We start from the raw sequence: 21546 nt of genomic DNA on the forward strand, positions 1-21546 counted from the left end.
TGAGATCTCTGCTTCTTCTTATTAGTGGTAGTATTCTTCACCATAACTTCTACAGAGAGGATATTCCTACACAACCAGTAACATGCTTCTAAAGATGCAGTTCTTCAAAAGGCAAGTTCTTTATTCATTTATTATTGTATTATTTTTATTTATATTATTCTATAACATTATATGTAAAATACAATGTTTATATTATTATTAATTTAGTCTACAAAAGCTGTTTACTGGGCATCAGGCAAAGTTCTAAGCACTTTACATGTGTTAGCTCAATTACTTCTCCCCCATAGACCCTACAAAGTATTATTGTTAATACAGTGTGTCCGTAAAGTCATGGTGCACTTTTGACCGGTCACAGGAAAGCAATAAAAGAATATAGAAATGTAAAATCTGCACCAAATAAAAGGAAAACCCTCCCAGTTTCTGTAGGATGATGTGGCAGCATGTGAGCATGTGCAGATGATGACGTAACACCGTGTATACAGCGGAGCAGCTCATGGCCATGCCAGTCGAGATGTGGATGGTACAGAGGAAAGTTCAGTGTGTTCTGTGGCTCGCTAAATTCGAATCCGTGACCAAAGTGCAATGTGAATATCGGTGCATTTATAACAAAGCACCACCACATAGGAATAATATTACTCGGTGGGATAAGCAGTTGAAGGAAACCGGCAGTTTGGTGGAGAAACCTCGTTCTGGTAGGCCATCAGTCAGTGACGAGTCTGTAGAGGCTATACGGGATAGCTACCTAAGGAGCCCTAAAAAATCTGTGCGTGAGCCCACATTGAACTGCACTGAATAGGTATGAAACTGGGAGAGTTTTCCTTTTATTTGGTGCAGATTTCACATTTCTATCGTCTTTTGTTGCTTTCCTGTGACCGGTCAAAAGTGCACCATGTATTGGCAGAAAAATAGACACTCAGACCAATGGAACAGAATAGAAAGTCCAGAAATAAAACCACATATATATAGTCAAATAATTTTTGATAAAGGGGCCAACAACACACAATGGAGAAAAGAAAGCCTCTTCAATAAATGGTGCTGGGAAAACTGGAAAGCCACATGCAAAAGAATGAAACTGGACTACAGTCTCTCCCCCTGTACAAAAATTAACTCAAAATGGATCAAAGATCTAAACATAAGACCTGAAACAATTAAGTACATAGAAGAAGACATAGGTACTCAACTCAGGGACCTGGGTTTTAAAGAGCATTTTATGAATTTGACTCCAATGGCAAGAGAAGTGAAGGCAAAAATTAATGAATGGGACTACATCAGACTAAGAAGTTTTTGCTCAGCAAGAGAAACTGATAACAAAATAAACAGAAAGCCAACTAAATGGGAAATGATTTTTTCAAACGACAGCTCAGATAAGGGCCTAATATCTAAAATATACAAAGAACTCATAAAACTCAACAACAAACAAACAAACAATCCAATAAAAAAATGGGAAGAGGATATGAATAGACACTTCTCCCAGGAAGAAATACAAATGGCCAACAGATATATGAAAAGATGCTCATCTTCTTTAGCTATTAGAGAAATGCAAATCAAAACGGCAATGAGATACCACCTCACACCTGTTCGATTAGCTGTTATTAGCAAGTCAGGTAACAGCAAATGTTGGAGAGGCTGTGGAGAAAAAGGAACCCTCATACACTGTTGTTGGGAATGTAAAGTAGTACAACCATTATGGAAGAAAATATGGTGGTTCCTCAAAAAACTGAAAATAGAACTACCTTATGACCCAGCAATCCCTCTACTGGGTATATATCCCCAAAACTCAGAAACATTGATACGTAAAGACACATGCAGCCCCATGTTTATTGCAGCATTGTTCACAGTGGCCAGGACATGGAAACAACCAAAAAGCCCATCAATAGATGACTGGATAAAGAAGATGTGGCACATATACACTATGGAATACTACTCAGCCATAAGAAATGATGACATCGGAACATTTACAGCAAAATGGTGGGATCTTGATAACATGATACGAAGCGAAATAAGTAAATCAGAAAAAAACAGGAACTGTATTATTCCATACGTAGGTGGGACATAATAGTGAAACTAAGAGACATTTATAAGAGTGTGGTGGTTACGGGGGGGAGGGGGGAATGGGAGAGGGATAGGGGGTGGGGAGGGGCACAAAGAAAACAAGATAGAAGGTGACAGAGGACAATCTGACTTTGGGTGGTGGGTATGCAACATAATTGAACGACAAGATAACCTGGACTTGTTATCTTTGAATATATGTATCCTGATTTATTGATGTCACCCCATTAAAAAAATAAAATTATATTTAAAAAAAAAAAAAAAAAAAGTGCACTATGACTTTACGGACACACTGTATATCCAGGTTATACCAGGTGAGCAGGGCATTAAAAAAATGAACAGCCCTGGCTGGTTCGCTCAGCGATAGAGTGTCGGCCAGGTGTGTGGAAGTCCCCGGTTCGATTCCCGGCCAGGGCACACAGGAGACGTGCCCATCTGTTTCTCTACCCTTCCCCCTCTCCTTTTTCTCTATCTCTCTCTTCCCCTCCCACAGCCAAAGGCTCCATTGGAGCAAAGTTGGCCCAGGTGCTGAGGACGGCTCCATGGCCTCTGCCTCAGGCGCTAGAATGGCTCTGGCCACAATAGAGCAATGCCCCAGATGGGCAGAGCATCGCCCCCTGGTGGGCATGCTGGGTAGATCCCGGTCAGGCGCATGTGGGAGTCTGTCTGACTGCATCCCTGCCTCTAACTTCTGAAAAAAAAAAAAAAAAAAAAAAGAATGAACAAAAACATGCTACTGATTCAAGTAAAAATTGTTCATCTTTTACCAGCTGCAGGAAGCCTATGTCCCTGCAGCAGTACCCACAGGGCTCCTTGGGAAACATATGATTCTTAGGCTGGTCTACTGAGGTCTGTGGAGCAGGAACCGTTCCTGCTCCACAATTTTACAGAGGAGCAAACCCCTATCTGGTTCCAGAATATTTTCACCAGCTCAGAAAAAAACTCCATTCTCATGAGGCATTTGGTCCCTAATCTATCTATCTCTATGGATTTACCTATTCTGGATATTGCATATAAATGGAATCACATATTGTATATGACCTTTTGTGCCTGGCTTCTCTCACTTAGTGTCATGTTTTCGGGGTCCATCCACCTTGTAGCGTGGATCAGAACTTTGTGCCGTTTTTTCGGCTAAAAAATATTCCACGTGTGAATATCCTAGGATGTGTTTATCCATTCGTCCATGGATGGACTTTTCCAAAGAGATGCTTAAACTGCATGTTTCTCCTTTGATTTAGGCTCCATCGGGGGAACTTGCATGAGACCTTTCCCCGCCTCTGCTCTCAGAGAGGCCCCCAATCTCACTAATTCACAGAGGAAGTGTGAGAAGCAGGCATGGTGGGGGGAGACCTCCTATTTCCCTGTCAAAGTCAACCCCTAATACAACCGCCTTGACACCTTCTTGCCATTCACCGAGTGACACCCTCATCACCAAAGCCTCACGGGATTTCCAGTGATCTCTGGACAGCTCAAGAGCCCTATTGTTGGGAAATAAGTACCGTAAACAGTGCAGGTGGGGCGCTGGGGGAGACAGCTTTCTCGACCTGCTAGTTAAGTGTAAAGGAAAATTGTTCCCATTATTTAGGTTCACAGGGTGCCTGGGATTTCTTTTCACCACTTACCATCGTGAGCAGCAACCCCTATACTTACAGAGGACAAAAGGGCTTCTCACTCTAACCCAATTGACAATTTGTTGTAGGTTTTGCGTAGAAGATTTAAATCCCTCTTATTATTATTATTATTATTATTATTTTCAGGTGCCATTCAACATTCATTGAAAGGTAGGGCTAGAGAAGGGGAAAAATAAAAGGTTGGCAGAAGATGTCTGGGGAAGCAGCTGGCATCTGTTAGATTTGTGGGCGGAAAATGAGAAGCACTCAGCAGTCGTAAGCTAGCCCGAGACTCTCAACCTAAATTGAGTGATTCTGCGAAGTTTCTCTCTAAGCAGCAGAGCGCACGGGGCTTCAAAGGAAGCCTCTGCTAATGAGCTCTTTTCTGACAACCCCAAAACCATCTCTAAAATATATTTTATGTTGGAAATAATCCTTTAATGCTCTAAAATATATAAGCAGAGGCACTTGGCACGGAGGCCTCCTGGCTCAGGGAAGCACTATTACAGGGGATTAAATCTACAAAGGGTTCCCCCCCGCCCCAAGCCAGCCCAGCCTGTGGCCCCTGTAACTGTCATTCACCTCTAGGACATCTTTCAAAGCTGCCAGCCTCCTCCTCAGCCACCCCCGCCAGAATGACAACTGCAGATGTCTGCTTCTTTCTTGCCCTTACTGGGTGGAATGAAGTGACCATCCCTAGTTCTACAAAAGCAAATAATCATCGCTGGAGAGGGCCAATCAAAGCCAGCATGTCGTTATTGGCCACAAAGACTAAATACCTTTTACGTGAACTAAAAAGAGAGCTGGAGTGTGTGTGTGTGGGGGGGGTGGGGGGGGTGAGGGGTGGCGAACGATTTCAATACAAGGTTTAACCCCCAGTGGGGGAAAGAAATCTCCGACTTCCTCAGAAAATCCTTTCCAAATTGTATTCATCTTGACTTAATCCACATCTACCGAGTGAATTAGGCGGTATTTATTTTGAGAATCTATTTTATAGAGTTCCAAGGACTCTGTTTTCCTTGGGCAGGGCTGACTCCATTTCAGAGCTGGAGGCCGCGGCCAGGGAGGACCCGGCCAGGCTTTCAACTTCCAAGGTGCTTGCCTCACATGGCTAACACAATGTAAATAAACACAGCTGAGCCGGAGAAACGGGAAGGTTTTCTCATTAAAGAAATAAAATAAACAGATGTCCTTAAGCACTTTGGCTTGTGTTTTGTCAAAGGATGGAAAAGCTCTAGATGTCTGAACGGCAGAAATGAATTAGCGCTACATCTCAAGGTAGACGGGGCAGGGGGCGGGGGCTGGGAAGAGAGGCAAGGAGAGGATCTGTGGTCTCCCGAATTAACTAATAGTCCTCCAGAGAGGACACTTTTGATTTGAACCTTAGCAACTTCTACAAACAGTTTTTAACTGCGGGGTCATAAAACCAGGTTTGTTTTTTTTTATTTCTTCTCAGTTTGTAAAGCGGTAACGGACAGGCCACGCTGCGCCTCGCCAAGTGGACCAGATCGAATCCCGATGGCACGGCGCTGGGTATTGGATTCCGGAATCCAAGCCGGAATCACGTAATAGCACCGCTGAGACACAATTCTGGGGAGGGCCGCGGCGGGTCGGAGGGGCACAGGAGCCAAGATCTGTCCAGGCTCTGCCTACCCAGCCTCCTCCAGGTCTACAAAGACTGGCAGGATCCATGAGAAAAGCTGTCACCAGGCGAATTCATAGCTTACATCCCGCTTCACAGATTAATGTGTAAAGGAATCACCTGGGTGTCAGGTTTAAATGTCTATTCCAGCTCAGTTCCTCTAGGATGGGACCGGGGACTCTGCATTTCTAACAGATGCCGGTCCCTGGCCCACACTTCAGGTAGCCAGGAGAGGCTTATGTTACACGCCAGGGGTTTGACAACAAGCAGTTTCAGTTCCAATAAGAACCAATCATGAAGATGTCTTGAGCATTCAGACCCCCTAGATGTCTTAGTCTGGGTCTCCCTGAAGCAGACCCCCCAGCCTAGGATTCAGGTGCAAGCAGTTTACCTAGGAGGTGACCCTGGGCAGCACTGGTGGCAGAGTATGGAAGGGGGGAGAGGAAGGAAGTCAACGAGGGTGAGTCAATGAGCAGGACACTGCTCTGGGCAGCTGTGGCTCTGTCCCTCTGGGTGACATGTGGGAGACTATGAATAACATCCCCAAGTGTCACAGGTATCCAGCTGTCATGCCGATGGAAATGGGGAGGCCACAGGGGACAAAGGTGTGGCCCTAGTGAGGCTGGTAACTGAAAATTCAGTCCCAGCCTTTTAATAATGGTGATGACAGCGCTATTCTACAATCAAATAATCACACCAATAAATGAACACTTGTGATTGTGTTAGGCGAGCCCCCTGGTGTTTTGAGCCATCCATCGGGCGGGTGGACTGAGCCAGGAAGGCTGGAGAGGCTTTGCTAAGGACGTGACACTGCAGGAGCGTCCCTGTTTCTCTTCTATTTGTTAGAAGAGGGAGAGGTGGTGGTGGGGATTGAAACCACACTGAAGGAACAGAATCATGGTAACAGATTCCCAAGACAGATGACCTTTAGGAAGTAAAGAGCCTGCACTTTGGGAGGATCCTATAGGCATGGTTTGCAACCACCTGACAAAGCCTGGAATCTGGTTGGAGGGGAACCAGAGTCCACACAGAGGACCTGCAGGGCGAGGGAACCAGTCATCTCTGTCCCATGTCTCCCTGACACTCTGGTCACAACCTGGCCTTGGTGGGTCACAGACATAAACGCCTCTGGGGGTGAAGAGGCACCGTACATGAGTGGAATAGCTCCAAGCCCCAGCCCAGGTAGCGTGCAGAAAACTCCACTCCGGGGAGTGAAGGGGGCTGAGGTCTTCCTGGGGCACAGGTTCTGTCCAAGGATCCCCAGGTCCCCACTCTTTGGAAACTCAAGGCTGATGTTGTCAGACTTCATTTGCTAAGAGAAGTTGAGACGTCCAGAGATCTAGGTAAAATATTCAGATTTAAAAATATTAGCAATGACTTTAGTACTTAAGGAAATGCCAGGGGGCCCAAGTAAACCTGTCTTCAGGCCAAGCCTGGCCCTGGGTTGCCAGTTTGAATCCTCTGGTCCTTTCAGACTGAGTGGGGCACCTGGCCCTTTGAAAGTGTGACGCGGTAGGAAGCCCTGGAGAGGATTCTGCTCAGGTAGGCAACAAGGGTCGCCTGGCTCCACCCCAGACCTCCCACCTGCTAAAGTGTCATTGGCTCCGGACCTAGAGGAGACACTTACACAACACTCCACAGCCTCTGCTGAGCCCCTGCTGTGGGCCAAGCTCTGGGCAAGGCCAGGCCAGGCTGGCACCCAGCATCCCCCGGCCCTGGAGAGATGCTGACAGGCCCCTGTCTTGTCACGAGTGAATACTGGTTCCCTCGAGGGCAGGTTCCCCGGAATGTCATTTCTGCAGCACTTGCAATCACACAGGCTGAAAAGTCCCTGCCCACACGCGTTTATTTATTTGTTTATTCAACAAATATTTGTCATGTGGATGTGCCAGGCACTGCCGGGTGCCAGGGGATAAAGCTATGAACACATCAGACCCAGCTCACAGCCAAGCAGAAGAGCTCATTCCGGTGACTTTGAATGTTGACCCTGAGGACATTCGCAGGAATCCTGGGGGCACGCCTTAGACGCACAGTGGCCCAAGAGCAGTGGGCTACAGCTTGGCTCTCATTCCTTCCACGCTGGGTGACCTTGGCTGAATCACTCCCCCTGTCTGAGCCTCGGCTCCTCCAGAAATGGGTATAACAGGAGCAGCCGCGCCTTACACGTTTGTGGTGGGGATGCAGTGGGAGAGAAGGTGTAAAGCTCAGAGTGGCCCCTAAGAGATGCTCGTCGCGTAGTTATCTGTGCTGGTGGGGAGTTGGGGGAGCTGGGGGTCTTCCCCTTGGGGGCTGGAAATAAGAAAGACGTGGAACTCTGGGTTCAGAGCAGCAGGAAGATATAGGGTTTCTCAATAGCAGCACTCCCGACATTTGGGGCCGGATAATTCTCTATTGTGGGGACCGTCTGTGTTTTGCAGGACATTTAGCAGTATCCCTGGCCTCTGCCCACTAGATGCCAGTAGCACTCCCCTGAGGCGTGACAACCAAAAATGTTTATGCCATTGCCAAATGTCCCCGTGGGACAAAATTGCCTCCAGTTGAGAAGCACTGAGTGAGAGTCTTGGAATTGGACACACAGCAACGTGGATGGACCTAAAACCACAGTGCACAGGGGGGACGGGAGCAGCACAGGGTATCCAAACGATGCCAGCGACACATACAGTAATGCATGCAAAAGGAAAACTACGTGTCCCACAGGAAAACTAACGAAAAGCTCCCCATTAAACCATGGGGAACAGAGGCGGAAGGGTGCAAGTGGGTCCAAAAGGAAACACATCTGTATCTTCGTGAAACAAAAGAGGGGCCTCGTGTGGACAAAGAATATGAATAACTCACTGTCCACACCTGAGGTGCGACTTATAAGAACATTCACAGCAGAGTACTTGGCATATAGTGAACTTATACAAAAAAGAAAAGAATTTGTCCAACAGGATTTTACCAGTGGGCAATAGAGGGAGGAGATCAGGTCCCTTCATAGGGAGACCATGGACAGAAAACAGGACGTCTCTGCAGCCCAGGCGGTGAGAATAAAGAATCACATCACATCTGTGGTTGGTTCTTTAAAATATATCAAGACTGCTATACTTCTCACAACCCCATCTCTTCCACTTGTTCCAAATAACCATGTCTTTCAGCTGGCCTGGTACTGTAGCCTCCTCACTGGCCTCTCTGCTTCCAATCTTGCCCTTCTATAGTGTATTCTCCCCAGGGGAGCAGCCAGAGGGGTTCTTTAAAAATATTACTCAAACTCTGTCCTTCCTCTGTTTCAAACATCCACGGCTCCCACTTTAGAGCAAAAGCCAGTTGAGTTACTACTCTTCCCTTTGCTTGCTCTGCTCCAGCCACGTTAGCTTCCTTATTGTCTTTCAAATCTGCCAGACAAACTTCTGCCTCAGGGCCTTTGCACTTGCCCTTCCCTTTGCTCTTCCACCAGATATCTCTTCCTCCATTTCCTTCAAGTCTTGATTAAGAATTTACCTTCTCCATGAGGCCTCCATCCCTGGTCTCCTTTCCTTAAATTTAATTTCAACCCTTGGCCCCTGTAATACTTTATACATTTCAAGGGACACCATAAACAAAGTGAAAAGACAAGCCACAGAATGAGAGGAAGTATTTTCAAATCACGTATCTGCTAATGGACTGGTATCCAGGATATATAAAGAATTCTTGTAACTCAGCAATAAGAAGACAAGTAAACTAATTAAAAATGGGCAAAGAATTTGAATACTGTAGCTATTTCTCCAAAGAAGATTACAAATGGCCAATAAGCACAAGAAAACATTACTAGTCAGTCAACATAATTAGTCATTAGGGAAATACAAACCAAAATCACAATGAGATACTATTTCACATCCACTAAAAGTACTATAACCAAAAGGACAGACAATAACAAGGGCTGGGAGAATGTGGAGAAGCTGAAGACCTTATCCTTTGCTGACAGAACTGTAAAATGATGAATCTACTTGGGAAAACAGTCTGGCAGCTCCTCTGAATGTTAAACCTAGAGGCACCGTATGACCGAGCAATGCTGCTCCTTGGTATATACCCGAGAGCACTGGAAATGTATGTCCACCCAAGAACTTGTACACAAATGTTCACAGCAACTTTATTCATGATAGCCAAAGGTAGCAGCCACCCGACTGTCCATTAGCTGATGAATGGATAGACAAAACACCGTATGATGGAAAATTATGTGGCAATGAAAAAGGAGAAAAGTACTGACGCATGACACAACGTGGCTGACCGTGGAAAACATTATGCTAAGTAAAAGAAGCCAGGCACAAAAGACCACATATTGTATGATTTCAAATGTTTAGGACAGGGGTAGTCAACCTTTTAATACCTACCGCCCACTTCTGTATCTCTGTTAGTAGTAAAATTTTCTAACCGCCCACCGGTTCCACAGTCATGGTGATTTATAAAGTAGGGAAGTAACTTTACTTTATAAAATTTATAAAGCAGAGTTACAGCCAGTTAAAGCATATAATAATTACTTACCAAGTACTTTATGTCGGATTTTCGCTAAGTTTGGCAGAATAATTCTTTATAAAACAACTTACTATAGTTAAATCTAATTCTTTATAAAACAACTTACTATAGTTAAATCTATCTTTTTATTTATACTTTGGTTGCTCTGCTACCGCCCACCATGAAAGCTGGAATGCCCCCTAGTGGGCGGTAGGGACCAGGTTGACTATCACTGGTTTAGGAGAAGCAACTCTCTAGAGAGGGAAGGTAGATAAGTGTTTGTCAGGACCTGTGAGGAGGGAGAAAGAGGAGGGTTTGCTAACTGTTACAGGGTTGCTTTTCGAATGATGAACACATTCTGAAATTAGATGGTGGTGGGAGCACAACCCTGTGAATATCCTAAAGACCACTGAATTGTACACATGAACATGGTAAGTTTATGGCATGTGATTATATCTCACTCAAGTTATTAAAAAAACATGCTTGGGGCCCTGGCCAGTTGGCTCAGTGGTAGAACATCGGCCTGGCATGTGGAAGTCCCGGGTTCAATTCCAGGCCAGGGCAGACAGGAGAAGCGCCCATCTACTTTTCCACCCTTCCCCCTCTCCTTCCTCTCTGTCTGTCTCTTCCCCTCCCGCAGCCAAGGCTCCATTGGAGCAAAGTTGGCCCGGGTGCTGAGGATGGCTCTGTGGCCTCTGCCTCAGGCACTAGAGTGGCTCTGATTACAGCAGAGCGACGCCCCAGATGGGCAGAGCATCGCCCCCTGGTGGGCATGCTGGGTGGATCCCAGTCAGGCACATGTGGGAGTCTGACTGCCTCTCTGCTTCTAACTTCGGAAACAAAACAAAACAAAACAAAACAAAAAATAACATGCTTAGTTGAGAGCATGGCCCCAGATGGGCAGAGCATCGGTCCCCAGTGGGGGTCATGGGGTTGATCCCGGTTGGGGTGCATGTGGGAGTCTGTCTTTCTATCTCCCCTCCCCTCACTTGGAAAAGAAGAAAACAAAGAAAAAATAAAAACAAACAAACATGCAACTGGACCTAGAGTTGAGCTTCCAATCGGTACTGAGCTGCCTCGAAGGCAAGTTACAAAAAAGAAGTCTGGGCTGACCCATTCTGAACCCCAGGAGAACTGCTGATTAATCGCTCTCAGAATCCCTTCCTGGCCACAGGCAGAGACTCCTGACCACCTTGCATTTGCCTAATCTCAGCTGGAAAGTGTAGAGTTCAGGGACAGAGCAGGGGGAGGAGAGGTTAGGAAAGAGGTGGCAATAGCTGGCTGCTCCAGCTCTCCCGGGAATCTCTAATGGATCCACAACATGTGGGAAGGTACAGACTCCACAGCGACGCTCTGGCTCTGAGAACTGGGTAGGAAGAAATGGAAAGGAAGTGGACAGATGACAGCCTCGAGCAGCATATGCTCTGACTGGGAACAGGAAGAGAGCCCAGTTTCTGTTTTAAAATTCAAACACTCTGTTTTTAATCATTCCTCAATCATTTTAGGTCGGTTGGTCTTATTTCTCTAACAGTGAGTTGCCCCCTTGGCTGGGACCACAATTGTCATGATTTCTGCTTCCTGTACAGTGCTCAACACAATGGGCACGAGCAAATGACTGCTGGTCCTTGGCGTGGATGGACACGGGGTCTTGGACTCCAGAGCCCATTGTGGACCTCCATCATCTTTACCTTCTTCTGGAAGGAATACTTCAGTTCCCTTTGGGGGACCATTTTTTCCCCTGCACTGTTCACTTGGCTGAGATGGAGCTGACCTTATTCTCTACTCTCTCCATGCCAGGAGTGGGCTCTTGATCTAGGCTTGCCAATCAGAGGCACAGGAGTTGGTGTATGGATGGGTATTTGACCCAGTTTGAGCCAGTGAGATTCGAGCCTGGGATTTGTGCTGGAATTTGGGAACTAGAAGGTCTCCTTTTTTTTTTTTAGTTGGGATTGCTAAGAGGTAGCCACTCTATGAAGAAAGTTGGTTGAGAGGTGCAGAAACACTAAACTCTGAGAATACTGTCTGAACTCCTGGATCCAGCCTAACCTGAATTCCATATACCCCTGGGTTTTTAATTGCTTGTGACCCAGTACGTTTCCGTTATAGCTTAAATACTCCATGCTTCAAACGGAGGGTCCTGCCTGATACTTGCTATTTATAAGCTTCACATGGCTGCAGCTACTGAAAAAGCACAAAGAGAAAGAACTATGGGCCGAAAGTTAAGGCTATGTATTTTAGTTCTCTTATGAATATCCTTACTACATAACCTCCCTGTGTCTCAGCTTCTCTGCAAAGTGGGGCACACACTCTCCTGCTCCTCTAGATCTTCTATACTTCTCTGACTTTCAAGTTTATAGCTGTAGCCCAAGTTTCTCCTTGGAACTTCAGACCCAGAAATCCAATTGAACAAAACTTTTGAACAGAACTAATTTTACTTTTTCACAGTATTTTTCTTTCATTGTTCTTCCTCTTATTACATGGTACTTTGTTCTAGATGTTGTTAGCTTCCCTTTAATATCCATTCTTCCTTTCTCCCTCTTGAGAATAATAGTCTCTGAATTTTAATGGGGTATGTGACTAGATTACATTTCTCAGACTCTCTTGCAGCTAGATATGACCATGTGATCGAGTTCCAGCCAATGGGATGAGAAGAGAAATGATATGCACAATTTCTGGGTCTGGTCTTTAAAGAGACGGACCAAAATAATAAAAATAAAAGAGAGAGGGGTGAACTCCCCTTTTCCTATTCCCCCTTCTAATTGGTTGGAATACGAACATGAGAGTGAGTTATGTTTTATCTTGGCAATGACAGCAACGCTCCAGGGATGGCAGAGAGTAAGGTGGAAGTTACCTGGTGCTACGTAGCAGCCTCACCAGATCACTAGGTGAGGGAAATATTCTACCTTCTTTAAGTCACAGTTATTTTGAATCTAAGGATTCTAGATTTAGTCAATAAAAAATACTCATTCCTCACCTAAGAGAGAGATGGAGGAAGGAGTAGAAAATTCTAGAAGAGTAATGAAGATGGCACATGACACCTGGGGGCTCTGAGAGCTTCTCACCTCGGTTTTCCTGGGCGCACATAAGGAGGCAAGTGAGCCTGAAGTCTCTCATTCTGTTCTGGTTGCTCTTACTGTCTCTGAGCCTCAGTTTCTCATTATGTACAATGGAGACTAATTGGGCTTGCTGGCCTCCTAGGGCCTTCTAGCTCAGCTCTGACATTCAGTGGTTCCGTAATTCTAGGACAAATGTTGAAACTCAAATGTCAATGGGGCCAGGAGGGCCCCATAAAAACAAATCAGACAGGCCAGCTGGAGCTGTGGATGGGCCGTGGACGATCCCCCACTGAAAGCGCAGTCACTACTCAGCTCCTGCTGATTGCTGCCTCTTGGGAGTGCAGGATCGCCAGACTTTCTAATTTTTCCAGAAGAGTTAGAGATCTAGATTGTTTTTGGTCTGTGCAATCTCCTGATTTTTAAATGCTGGCGACAAAAGCACATTTTTTCAAACACTCTAGAGGCCAAACAGAAAATGTCTGCAGGCTGAATTTGGCGGCAGTCATCACTTAGAAATCTTTTGTTTTGATATTATTTTCCTTCCTTCCTTCTTTTACTCAACAAATATTCATTTGATGCCTACTCTGTGGGGGGCACTGTTCTATGCACTGGGGACAAAGCAAGTGACAACACAGGAAAAAGAGTGCCTGTCGCCATGCAGCTTTCATTCTAGAAAATCGTTCTGATTCGTTCATGCAACAAATATTTATTGAGCAATTCTGGCCTGTGCGCTGCCCTTAGTGGGTTGATAAAAAAATATTCATGGTCCCTGCCCTCATGGTACATATATTCTAGGAGGGAGAAAGATAGTAAGTGCATAATTTTAATTATAATTATAGATGAAAAATACAGTTATGGGGAGACATACCATTTAGATGGAGGGGAGTGGTTAGAAAGTCCTCTTGGAGGAACTAAAAAGATCAATAAGATTTGGCCTTGAAAAGAACTTTCTAGAACATTCTAGATATAGCAGAAGCTTCCAATGAGCCTCTTCCCCCAGTCTCATCAGCTGTCACCATTCCTGCACATGTAGAGGCTTTCTACTACTGTTAGCACCTGTGATTCCTCACCCTAGAGCTTTCTTGGGAAAGGCCGGAAGGGCAGGGAGGTAACACCCTAAGAGAAGCCCTCAATCCACAGTGAAGGGGAACCTGTAGATAAATATCCCAGTGCTGTCATTCGTTGAATGGGTCAACTCTGAGGTCTTCCAAGGGTCCCTGGTGGGACCAAGCCCTGGTTACCCACAGCAGTAACGGTTTACGCAGTGGCTGCCTTCCGTTCCTGTCTCACTTTCCCACTCTGCATTTGGTGCTTCTTAGAATCTACCCCCAAATAAACTACCCTCACTCACTTGTCTGATGTCTGCTTCTGGAAGCCCAGCATATATGAAAGAGAACGTGGCGGGTTCAAGGACAGAAAGCAACTCAGAATGAGTATAGGAAACAGGGCTAGAGACTGGGTCAAGAGCCAGCTCCTGAGGGGCCCTGGAAGCTCGGGGTCAGGGTTTGTCAATGGGGAGGCTACTGATGGGTTTTTCAAGTTGGGACATGATAAGACCAGGCTTATTGTTTTAGGGTGAGCCCTCCGCAGAGGGCTGTGAAGGGCAAGAGCGGAAGTTGGGAGACCAGAGAGCTGGAGGGGAAGGTAGCTGGGATTAGCTGCTAGGGTTGGAGAGAGATGGCTGGCAATGAGGAATCACACAGACCAGGTGGCATGGGGTTCCGAAAGCATCTCTGGGCTTTGTCCTTGTCTTGAGGCAGCCCACTATTTGGTTTAGGGAGCAGTGGTGCGACACGCGTGGTGGCGGGTCACAGACACACACAAAAAGTCATCCTTAAGATGACAAAACCCTATACAATTCATGAGAGCCGACTGCCACATGAGGTGTTGTTGAACGTCAGAGTGGCTTATCTAAGCGCAAGAAGAGGGAAGGAATGCTTTTGAGGGGAAGTGACTTTACCAGCGTGGGTAGAAACACCAAGAACACCCTGACTTAGAGAGCAACTCCCTGCACTAGTCCCTTTGGAACAGCCCGACTTTTCGTCATGCTGGCCTGCTCCACTCTTGGGTGTTTCCTGCAGCTCTTGATGCTGCCATCCTTTGCCTAACCTGTGCGTGGTCCAAAAACGCATGCCGGGTTCCCCGCAGGCACTGCTAGACAGATTAACGGCATTCCTCCACCGTAAGAGATTTCTGCACCACCAACACCATTTTTATATTCTTTACAACATAATGGCAGACGATAAATCTATCTTGCTAATTGCACATCCAGCTTGTTATAACTCCCATAAAAAACACGAGCAGCTGGAAAAGCTATGAGGTGATGTCAAATCATATTCCTGGTCGCTAAACAGAAACAGAAATATTTTCCAGGCGCTGGTGCGTCTCATGGTTCCTACCCAGGCGTGGAAGCAGCTGCCAATAGGTCGTTCACCTCGGTGAGATGGTAACTCGCCAGCCCTCTGAAGCTCCGCCCCTCCACCCCCACCTGTCTCCCGGAAGAGATGGCGTAAGTCTGGAGCATCCACGTGTGGTTTGTTGGGAAGCCCCCAGGATACATGCAAAGAAGCGACAGGGTGGGGCTTTTAACAATTGGGGCCACTTTTGCATTATTCAGGTGGTGTCACTGTTTTTCCCATTCGCCACCAATCAGCCGATAGCATTTGCCCAGAATCCTAACTGGATGGTTCCCCACCACAATCTGTCAATAATACATTTGCAATGCTGTCGCTAAGTGCCATGCTGGAGCTGACAAAATGCCTCCTCCTCGTCTCAGAAAAACGGAAGGAAAATTAAATTTTTCTGCTGGAGAGACACTAAGATAAACAGGGAAGAAGAAAGAGCCATCGTCTCATTTTTTAAAAAAGATAGGATTACGAGTTTGGGCTGCAGCATATCCTTGGCCCTCTTAGAAGGAAGGGAGACAGCCAGCCAACGACTGTGAGCTTATATCCTACCAAGGGGTCGTTGAACGCATCATGTGTTGGAAGAAAAGGCATGGGAGACAATAGAAGGGGATGTTAATTAAATTTTCACATGTCAAGGGAAAATTTCATAGGCTTTCTCCAACCCAGGCAGACCCAAAGGGGCAGCTGTTAGAGAAGCTGCCTCGTAAACTACCCCCACAATTCCCAGGACAGATCAGCCGGATAGACCGTCATGTTGGAAAAAAAAAGAGAGACAAATGGAGTCTTACCTTCCCGTATCTGGATGCAAAAGTCCCCGTGAGTAAGGAGTGAAAAATAATTATTGTCTCATCCAAGTCCCACACGAACACACGCTGCGATGAAAAGAGAGGAAGAGAATGGAGACAAATGGACTCGCTTGCATCTGACTTAACGTCTGCAGAAATCAATTCCCTGGAGGAAGAAGACGTCTTGAAAAACATTATCTTTAAGTTATAAACCATGAGACTCATGATGAGTCCTCGTGTCCCCATCCAACCTCAGCTGTGTAAAGAGTGTGCTGATGGCTCCTCTCAACCCAACAGATGCCAGAACTAAGATGCCTGTGCTTGCCTTCCACATAAAAGCTCAAAATAGAAGTTCAGTCCAAAACAGCAATAAAAATCATAGAACTCATCTGACAAAATGAAATATTACCATTTTACATTCACAGCTCACCGTAAGTCCAACGACTTCTGACCATTTCTGTTTTTAGCAAACCATTCCTGGTGGTGAACTCTAAATAACATACTTAGACCTTTGTTTATTGATGTGCCAACTTTAGATGATATCTTCTGACTTGGCAATCTGAAAGATTTCCGTTTAGCTCATGGTAATCTCCACTTTCCTCCAGAGCTTTATATTTTTCAGATATACGAATCCCTCTTTCTCATTCCATTGGCTTTGGATATTTGGATTAGCTTGGCTAAAATAGTAAACCCAATTTGGAATATATAGATAGCGAGTCCCTACTCTCTTCCCTACCTCTTCCCCATTCTAATATTTATCAACTTTAGCCTTGCTTCTGCATTGTCAATGTGGATAAACTGGTTTGTGCATTTGGTTTTATAACTACAGTATACTTTTGTGTTCTGTCTATATGTTGCTTTTAAAAGTTGGTAACCACTTATATCTTGTGATGACTGTTCACTACAGAGCCAAGTAATGTGCTAGAATTTCAGTTTCTTCTCTATGTCCACTGTCCTAATGCCAGAGCCACTTTCGGAGACTGTTCCGACCATCAAGGTCATACATATAGTATTCTCCTTTCTTGCTCTCCATCTGAATAAAATCATGCCACAGCTCAGTCTGTCCCCATAGGAATCATAATCATGTCCATTAAAATAACTTTTTGTTTTTGCTGCAGTTTATTAATTGCTTTTTTTTTTTTTTTGTATTTTTCTGAAGCTGGAAACGGGGAGAGACAGTCAGACAGACTCCCGCATGCGCCCTGACCGGGATCCACCCGGCACGCCCACCAGGGGCGACGCTCTGCCCACCAGGGGGCAATGCTCTGCCCCTCCGGGGCGTCTCTTTGCCGCGACCAGAGCCACTCTAGCGCCTGGGGCAGAGGCCAAGGAGCCATCCCCAGCGCCCGGGCCATCTTTGCTCCAATGGAGCCTCGGCTGCGGGAGGGGAAGAGAGAGACAGAGAGGAAGGAGAGGGTGGGGGGTGGAGAAGCAAATAGGCGTTTCTCCTATGTGCCCTGGCCGGGAATTGAACCTGGGTCCCCCGCACGCCAGGCCGACGCTCTACTGCTGAGCCAACCGGCCAGGGCCCCTAACTGCTTTTATTATTTTCAATAATGTACCCTCATTAGAATCTCAAATTCAGCCACACCCTCTGTATCAAAGATGTCCATCCTTTGTGAGAGAATGCTCCAATAAGGTCTGGATCATCTTTAGGCTTGCTGCATAACTAGTGCTCTGAGGTGTCCCTTTACTGTTATTTCTGGGTCTGAACTTCCCTCTTTCTTGGTTTTCTCCCTTGTTTTGCTTGAGTACATCCTTAAGTTTCTTCTTCTGAAAGGGTGCCTGGAAAATAATCTTCCAGAGTTCTTGCATATCTGGTGATATTTTTATTTTGCTCTATGGTTCCTGTGGGTACAGAATTCTAATTGAAAAATAATGTCCTTTAGATTTTGGAAGAATTCCTCCATTATCTTGTCGTGTCCAGCATGACTGATGAGTAGTCTGATGCTCCACTGGTCCTCAGTCCTTAGTAGGTTTTACTTTTCTTCTCTCTAAATGTTTTTTAGGATCTTTTCTTTATACTTGGTATCCTCAAAATTCCATAAGGATATATATTTAGGTGTGGCCTTTCTATCATTTACTCTGTTCACATTTTTATTAATTTCCTCCCATCTTTTCTGCTATTCTCTCTTTCTGGAATTTTCAATTGTCAAATTAGACATACTGAAGTTGATATTGCTTATCTTTAAAAAAAGAAAGTATTTTTTATAATATTCTCTTTTTTGTTCTATGTTCTGATAGATTTCTTAAACTTTCTTTTCCAACTCTTTTATTAAACTTTTGATTCTTGCTGTCATTTAAAAACTTACATTTACCCTTTCTTTGTGTCTGAGTGTTCCTTTCTCAATAGCCTTCACTTAATTTAAAATACAAGATCTTGGCCTTGGCCAGATGGCTCAGTGGATAGAGTGTTGTCCCTGTGTGCTGGGGTCATGGGTTCGATCCCCAGTCAGGGCACATATGAGAAGCAATCAATGAGTGAACAACTAAGTGGAAGAACAGATTGATGCTTCTCTCTCTCTCCCTTCCTTCTGCACTCCCTTCCTCTCTCTGTCTCTCAAATCAATGGGGAAAAAAAGAAAAAAAAGGATGCAAGATCTTGAATCTTTATAAGAAAACCAATCAGAATTTTTAAAAGTTTTGTTTCTTAAATTAACTTTTTTTAAACACTCATCTTATTTATTTATCTTGGACCTTATTTTTCATACTGGTTTAGCTCATTTTTCCGGGGATTATTATTTTAAGAACAAAAGGCCTAATGATCAGTTATATAGCTGGTCTGAGGTAGGGGGAGTGGGGCGGGGGCGGACAAGTGCACCTACATAGCCTGCCATTGTGACTGCATCACCATTAAATCTCTCCGGAGCGTGCAGTGGCTGTGTTTACCATTAGCATGTGCCACACCTTTAACAATGAAGAGAAGGGTGGTCATTAGAATGAGAAAGGCCAGTTAGTGCAGGACTCTTCACACAATTAGAAGACCTGAGTATTATTTTGTGAATTTTCTGGTCATTATATATATATTTACGTATATGTCTAAGCTAGTCCATCATAGTAAGTATAGTTCCTACTTTGGGTCATGGTAAAAAAAACTGTTTTAAAACCACTGTTTTTTTGTTTTGTTTTTTTTTGTTTTTTTTTGAGGAGGGCTTCTGGGGTTGTAAGTATGCTAAGTCCAAATTTTTCTGAATTAATTTGGTTGGAGCAGTTAAACTTAGAAATTTTAGTAAGAGAATTAAAAAAAAAATCAGCAAATATGTTCGAATTTAGAGTAGGTTTGATTCATTCACCCAGTACCTCCCCTGCGAAGACCTGTCCCTCTCCCTCGCTTGCCTACCGACCACGCCGTCTCCCTGTGCTCGACCCTGAGTGGCTAAGTTCCCGGTAGCCATGCTGCAGGTGACCCTCTTCCCTAGCCCACTGGGCTTTGGGCTCAGGGGGGTCCCTATCCCCAGTTGGATCAGAGGCCATTCCTTGGGAAGTTAAAATTGGGGCCTAGAAGGAAACTGACTGTCTTTGGGTGACTGTTGGCGGCGGCTACACGTAGAGGACAGGCAGGCCAGTCTGCAGAGAGAGAGAGAGGAACAAAGGGGTGAAAGGCAGGAAGAGAACACCTTGGCAGGACCTGGCTTCAGTCAGAAGTAGAGTGAGCCGTGGCCCCTAAACCTGTGCACAGGGGCACCGAAAAGACAGAATGGCTTGGAGGTTCTAGCACCTTCGCCCTGGCACGTGGGGAGAGACGGCGTGAGGACATCTCCTAGCCGCATCTACCTGTGTCCCAGTATCCCGACACCCCACTGCACCCCGCCCGAGGGTTCTCCGAGGATCCCTGGATCCTTAAAATAAATTCTGCTTTTTCACTTAAGCTAGCTCAGGTTGGTTTCTGGCACCTGCAGCTGGGGGATTTAAACTAATACACACAATTTTCCTTCTCTCCACTTCTGTACATAATTTCTCTCTCATGGGCTTCGGTCATTAGCAAAACTGCCAAAGACTTAAGAGGTGCGACCCGTGCAAACCCTCCCTGCTGACATTAAGCGCAGAAGTGAAACACAGCTCACACCTTCTCAACCGATCTTGCCCAGCGGTACTTACTCTGGAATCCAGAAGCAGATGTTTCTAGAATAACATCACCCCATAATCCCTGACTTCCATGCCCCCTCCGCCTCCTTCTCAGTTTAACGGTAAAATGTCTCTCTACCCCCACCGTCCCCTACCAAGAGCAGAAACTAGGTGAGGTGACCGAATAATTGTTTTAAAATATTAAAGTATGTGTTGCTCTCCGTGATTTCTACAGCTTTGCAGCTTCGAGCTGGTAGAAAATCCTCAGGAATCCGAGAGGTGCAGAAAGCAAGGACAACCTGACATCCATACATTTTCCTCTTGCCTTTTGCTGTAGGGTTGTGCAAAATCTCCTCGATTAAATTAAATGAAAAGAAGAACAAATCCTCTGGGTTGAGAATAGTCCTGGGAGCAGCGGGAACACTTGCTCTGTGGCAGGTCCCCGGGGTGGTCAGCCCTCAGAGGAGATGGCTGCTGGAGGGTGACCAAATGTAGGGGACAAGTGTGATGTTACAAATATTGAACACTTAGGATGACTGGAAACAGACACCAGTTGCAAACAATCACTACAGCCCTGAATACTGGCTAAGTGATACAGCCCCACTAGTGAATATTGGCTAACTAGTACTGCCTTACTACTTAACACTAGCTAACTGGCATAACCTTACTAGTGAATATTGGTTAACTAGTATAGTCCTACCAGTGAATACTGGCTAAGTATCAAGTGCTCTGGCAGTGAGCATTTGCTATTCGAGCCCCCAGCGTACAGCCCCTCCTGGTAAGAGCACCCCTCTTCCCTCTTCCTTTCCCATTGTGGGCTGTCTTGTCTTAGTGGGATGTCAATCAGGAGCGAGCAGAAGCGCTAAGCCAGGCCAGTGGGATGCTGTCCCCTTGGAATTGAACACGGGCGAAATGGCACTAGAATCAGGTAGTTTACTCTCCAGCAGGGGGCTGGCACCCTGAAGGTCCCCTGGATTCCTCAGCACAGCTGTTGTGACTATTCTTTCTAATCCTAATGTCATGCAGTCCTTACAGTAAATTCTTTTTGGCTTAAGTAACCAGAACTGGTTTCTGTTGCTTACAACCAAAGAATTGTAGTGACTACTCCAAGGTTCTTGTCCTCAACAATGATTTCTGTGCCTGATGTATGGCATGGAAACCCCAGAGAATGGCTGGACTTTCAGTAACCACTGCAGGTACCGACAGGGAGGAAGGTGGCAGTGACCAAGCCACACTGGATATTAGAGGCTCTTGTTCTGTCTTCTGAGGTCACTTGAACCCAAGGTTCTCATACAATTCTGGGAGGAGAGGGGCCCCAATACTAAGATGACATTTCCTACTACCCGGATGGGGTGGGGACTCAGAGTCAAAATTACCTCGATTTTAAGAAAATAATGAAAACACTATTTCTTAGTTACTTCTGAATTTGCGGGCTGAGCTTTGTGGCTGCTGCTTAGATTGGAC

The 21546-nt window shown here is 45.5% G+C and overlaps 1 protein-coding gene across 2 annotated transcripts in view; it reads right to left on the reverse strand.

Moving 5' to 3' along the window:
- EYA2 (EYA transcriptional coactivator and phosphatase 2) overlaps positions 1–21546 on the reverse strand; it is a 200504-nt gene that overhangs the window by 41679 nt on the left and 137279 nt on the right. For both annotated transcript variants that reach the window (XM_066387608.1, XM_066387607.1), the window contains exon 9: positions 16021–16104. In XM_066387608.1, the coding sequence (XP_066243705.1) occupies positions 16021–16104 (84 nt within the window). The remainder of the gene's footprint in view (positions 1–16020; positions 16105–21546) is intronic.

The sequence above is a fragment of the Saccopteryx leptura genome, chromosome 5 (genome assembly GCF_036850995.1).
Source record: "Saccopteryx leptura isolate mSacLep1 chromosome 5, mSacLep1_pri_phased_curated, whole genome shotgun sequence".
NCBI classification, from domain to species: domain Eukaryota; kingdom Metazoa; phylum Chordata; class Mammalia; order Chiroptera; family Emballonuridae; genus Saccopteryx; species Saccopteryx leptura.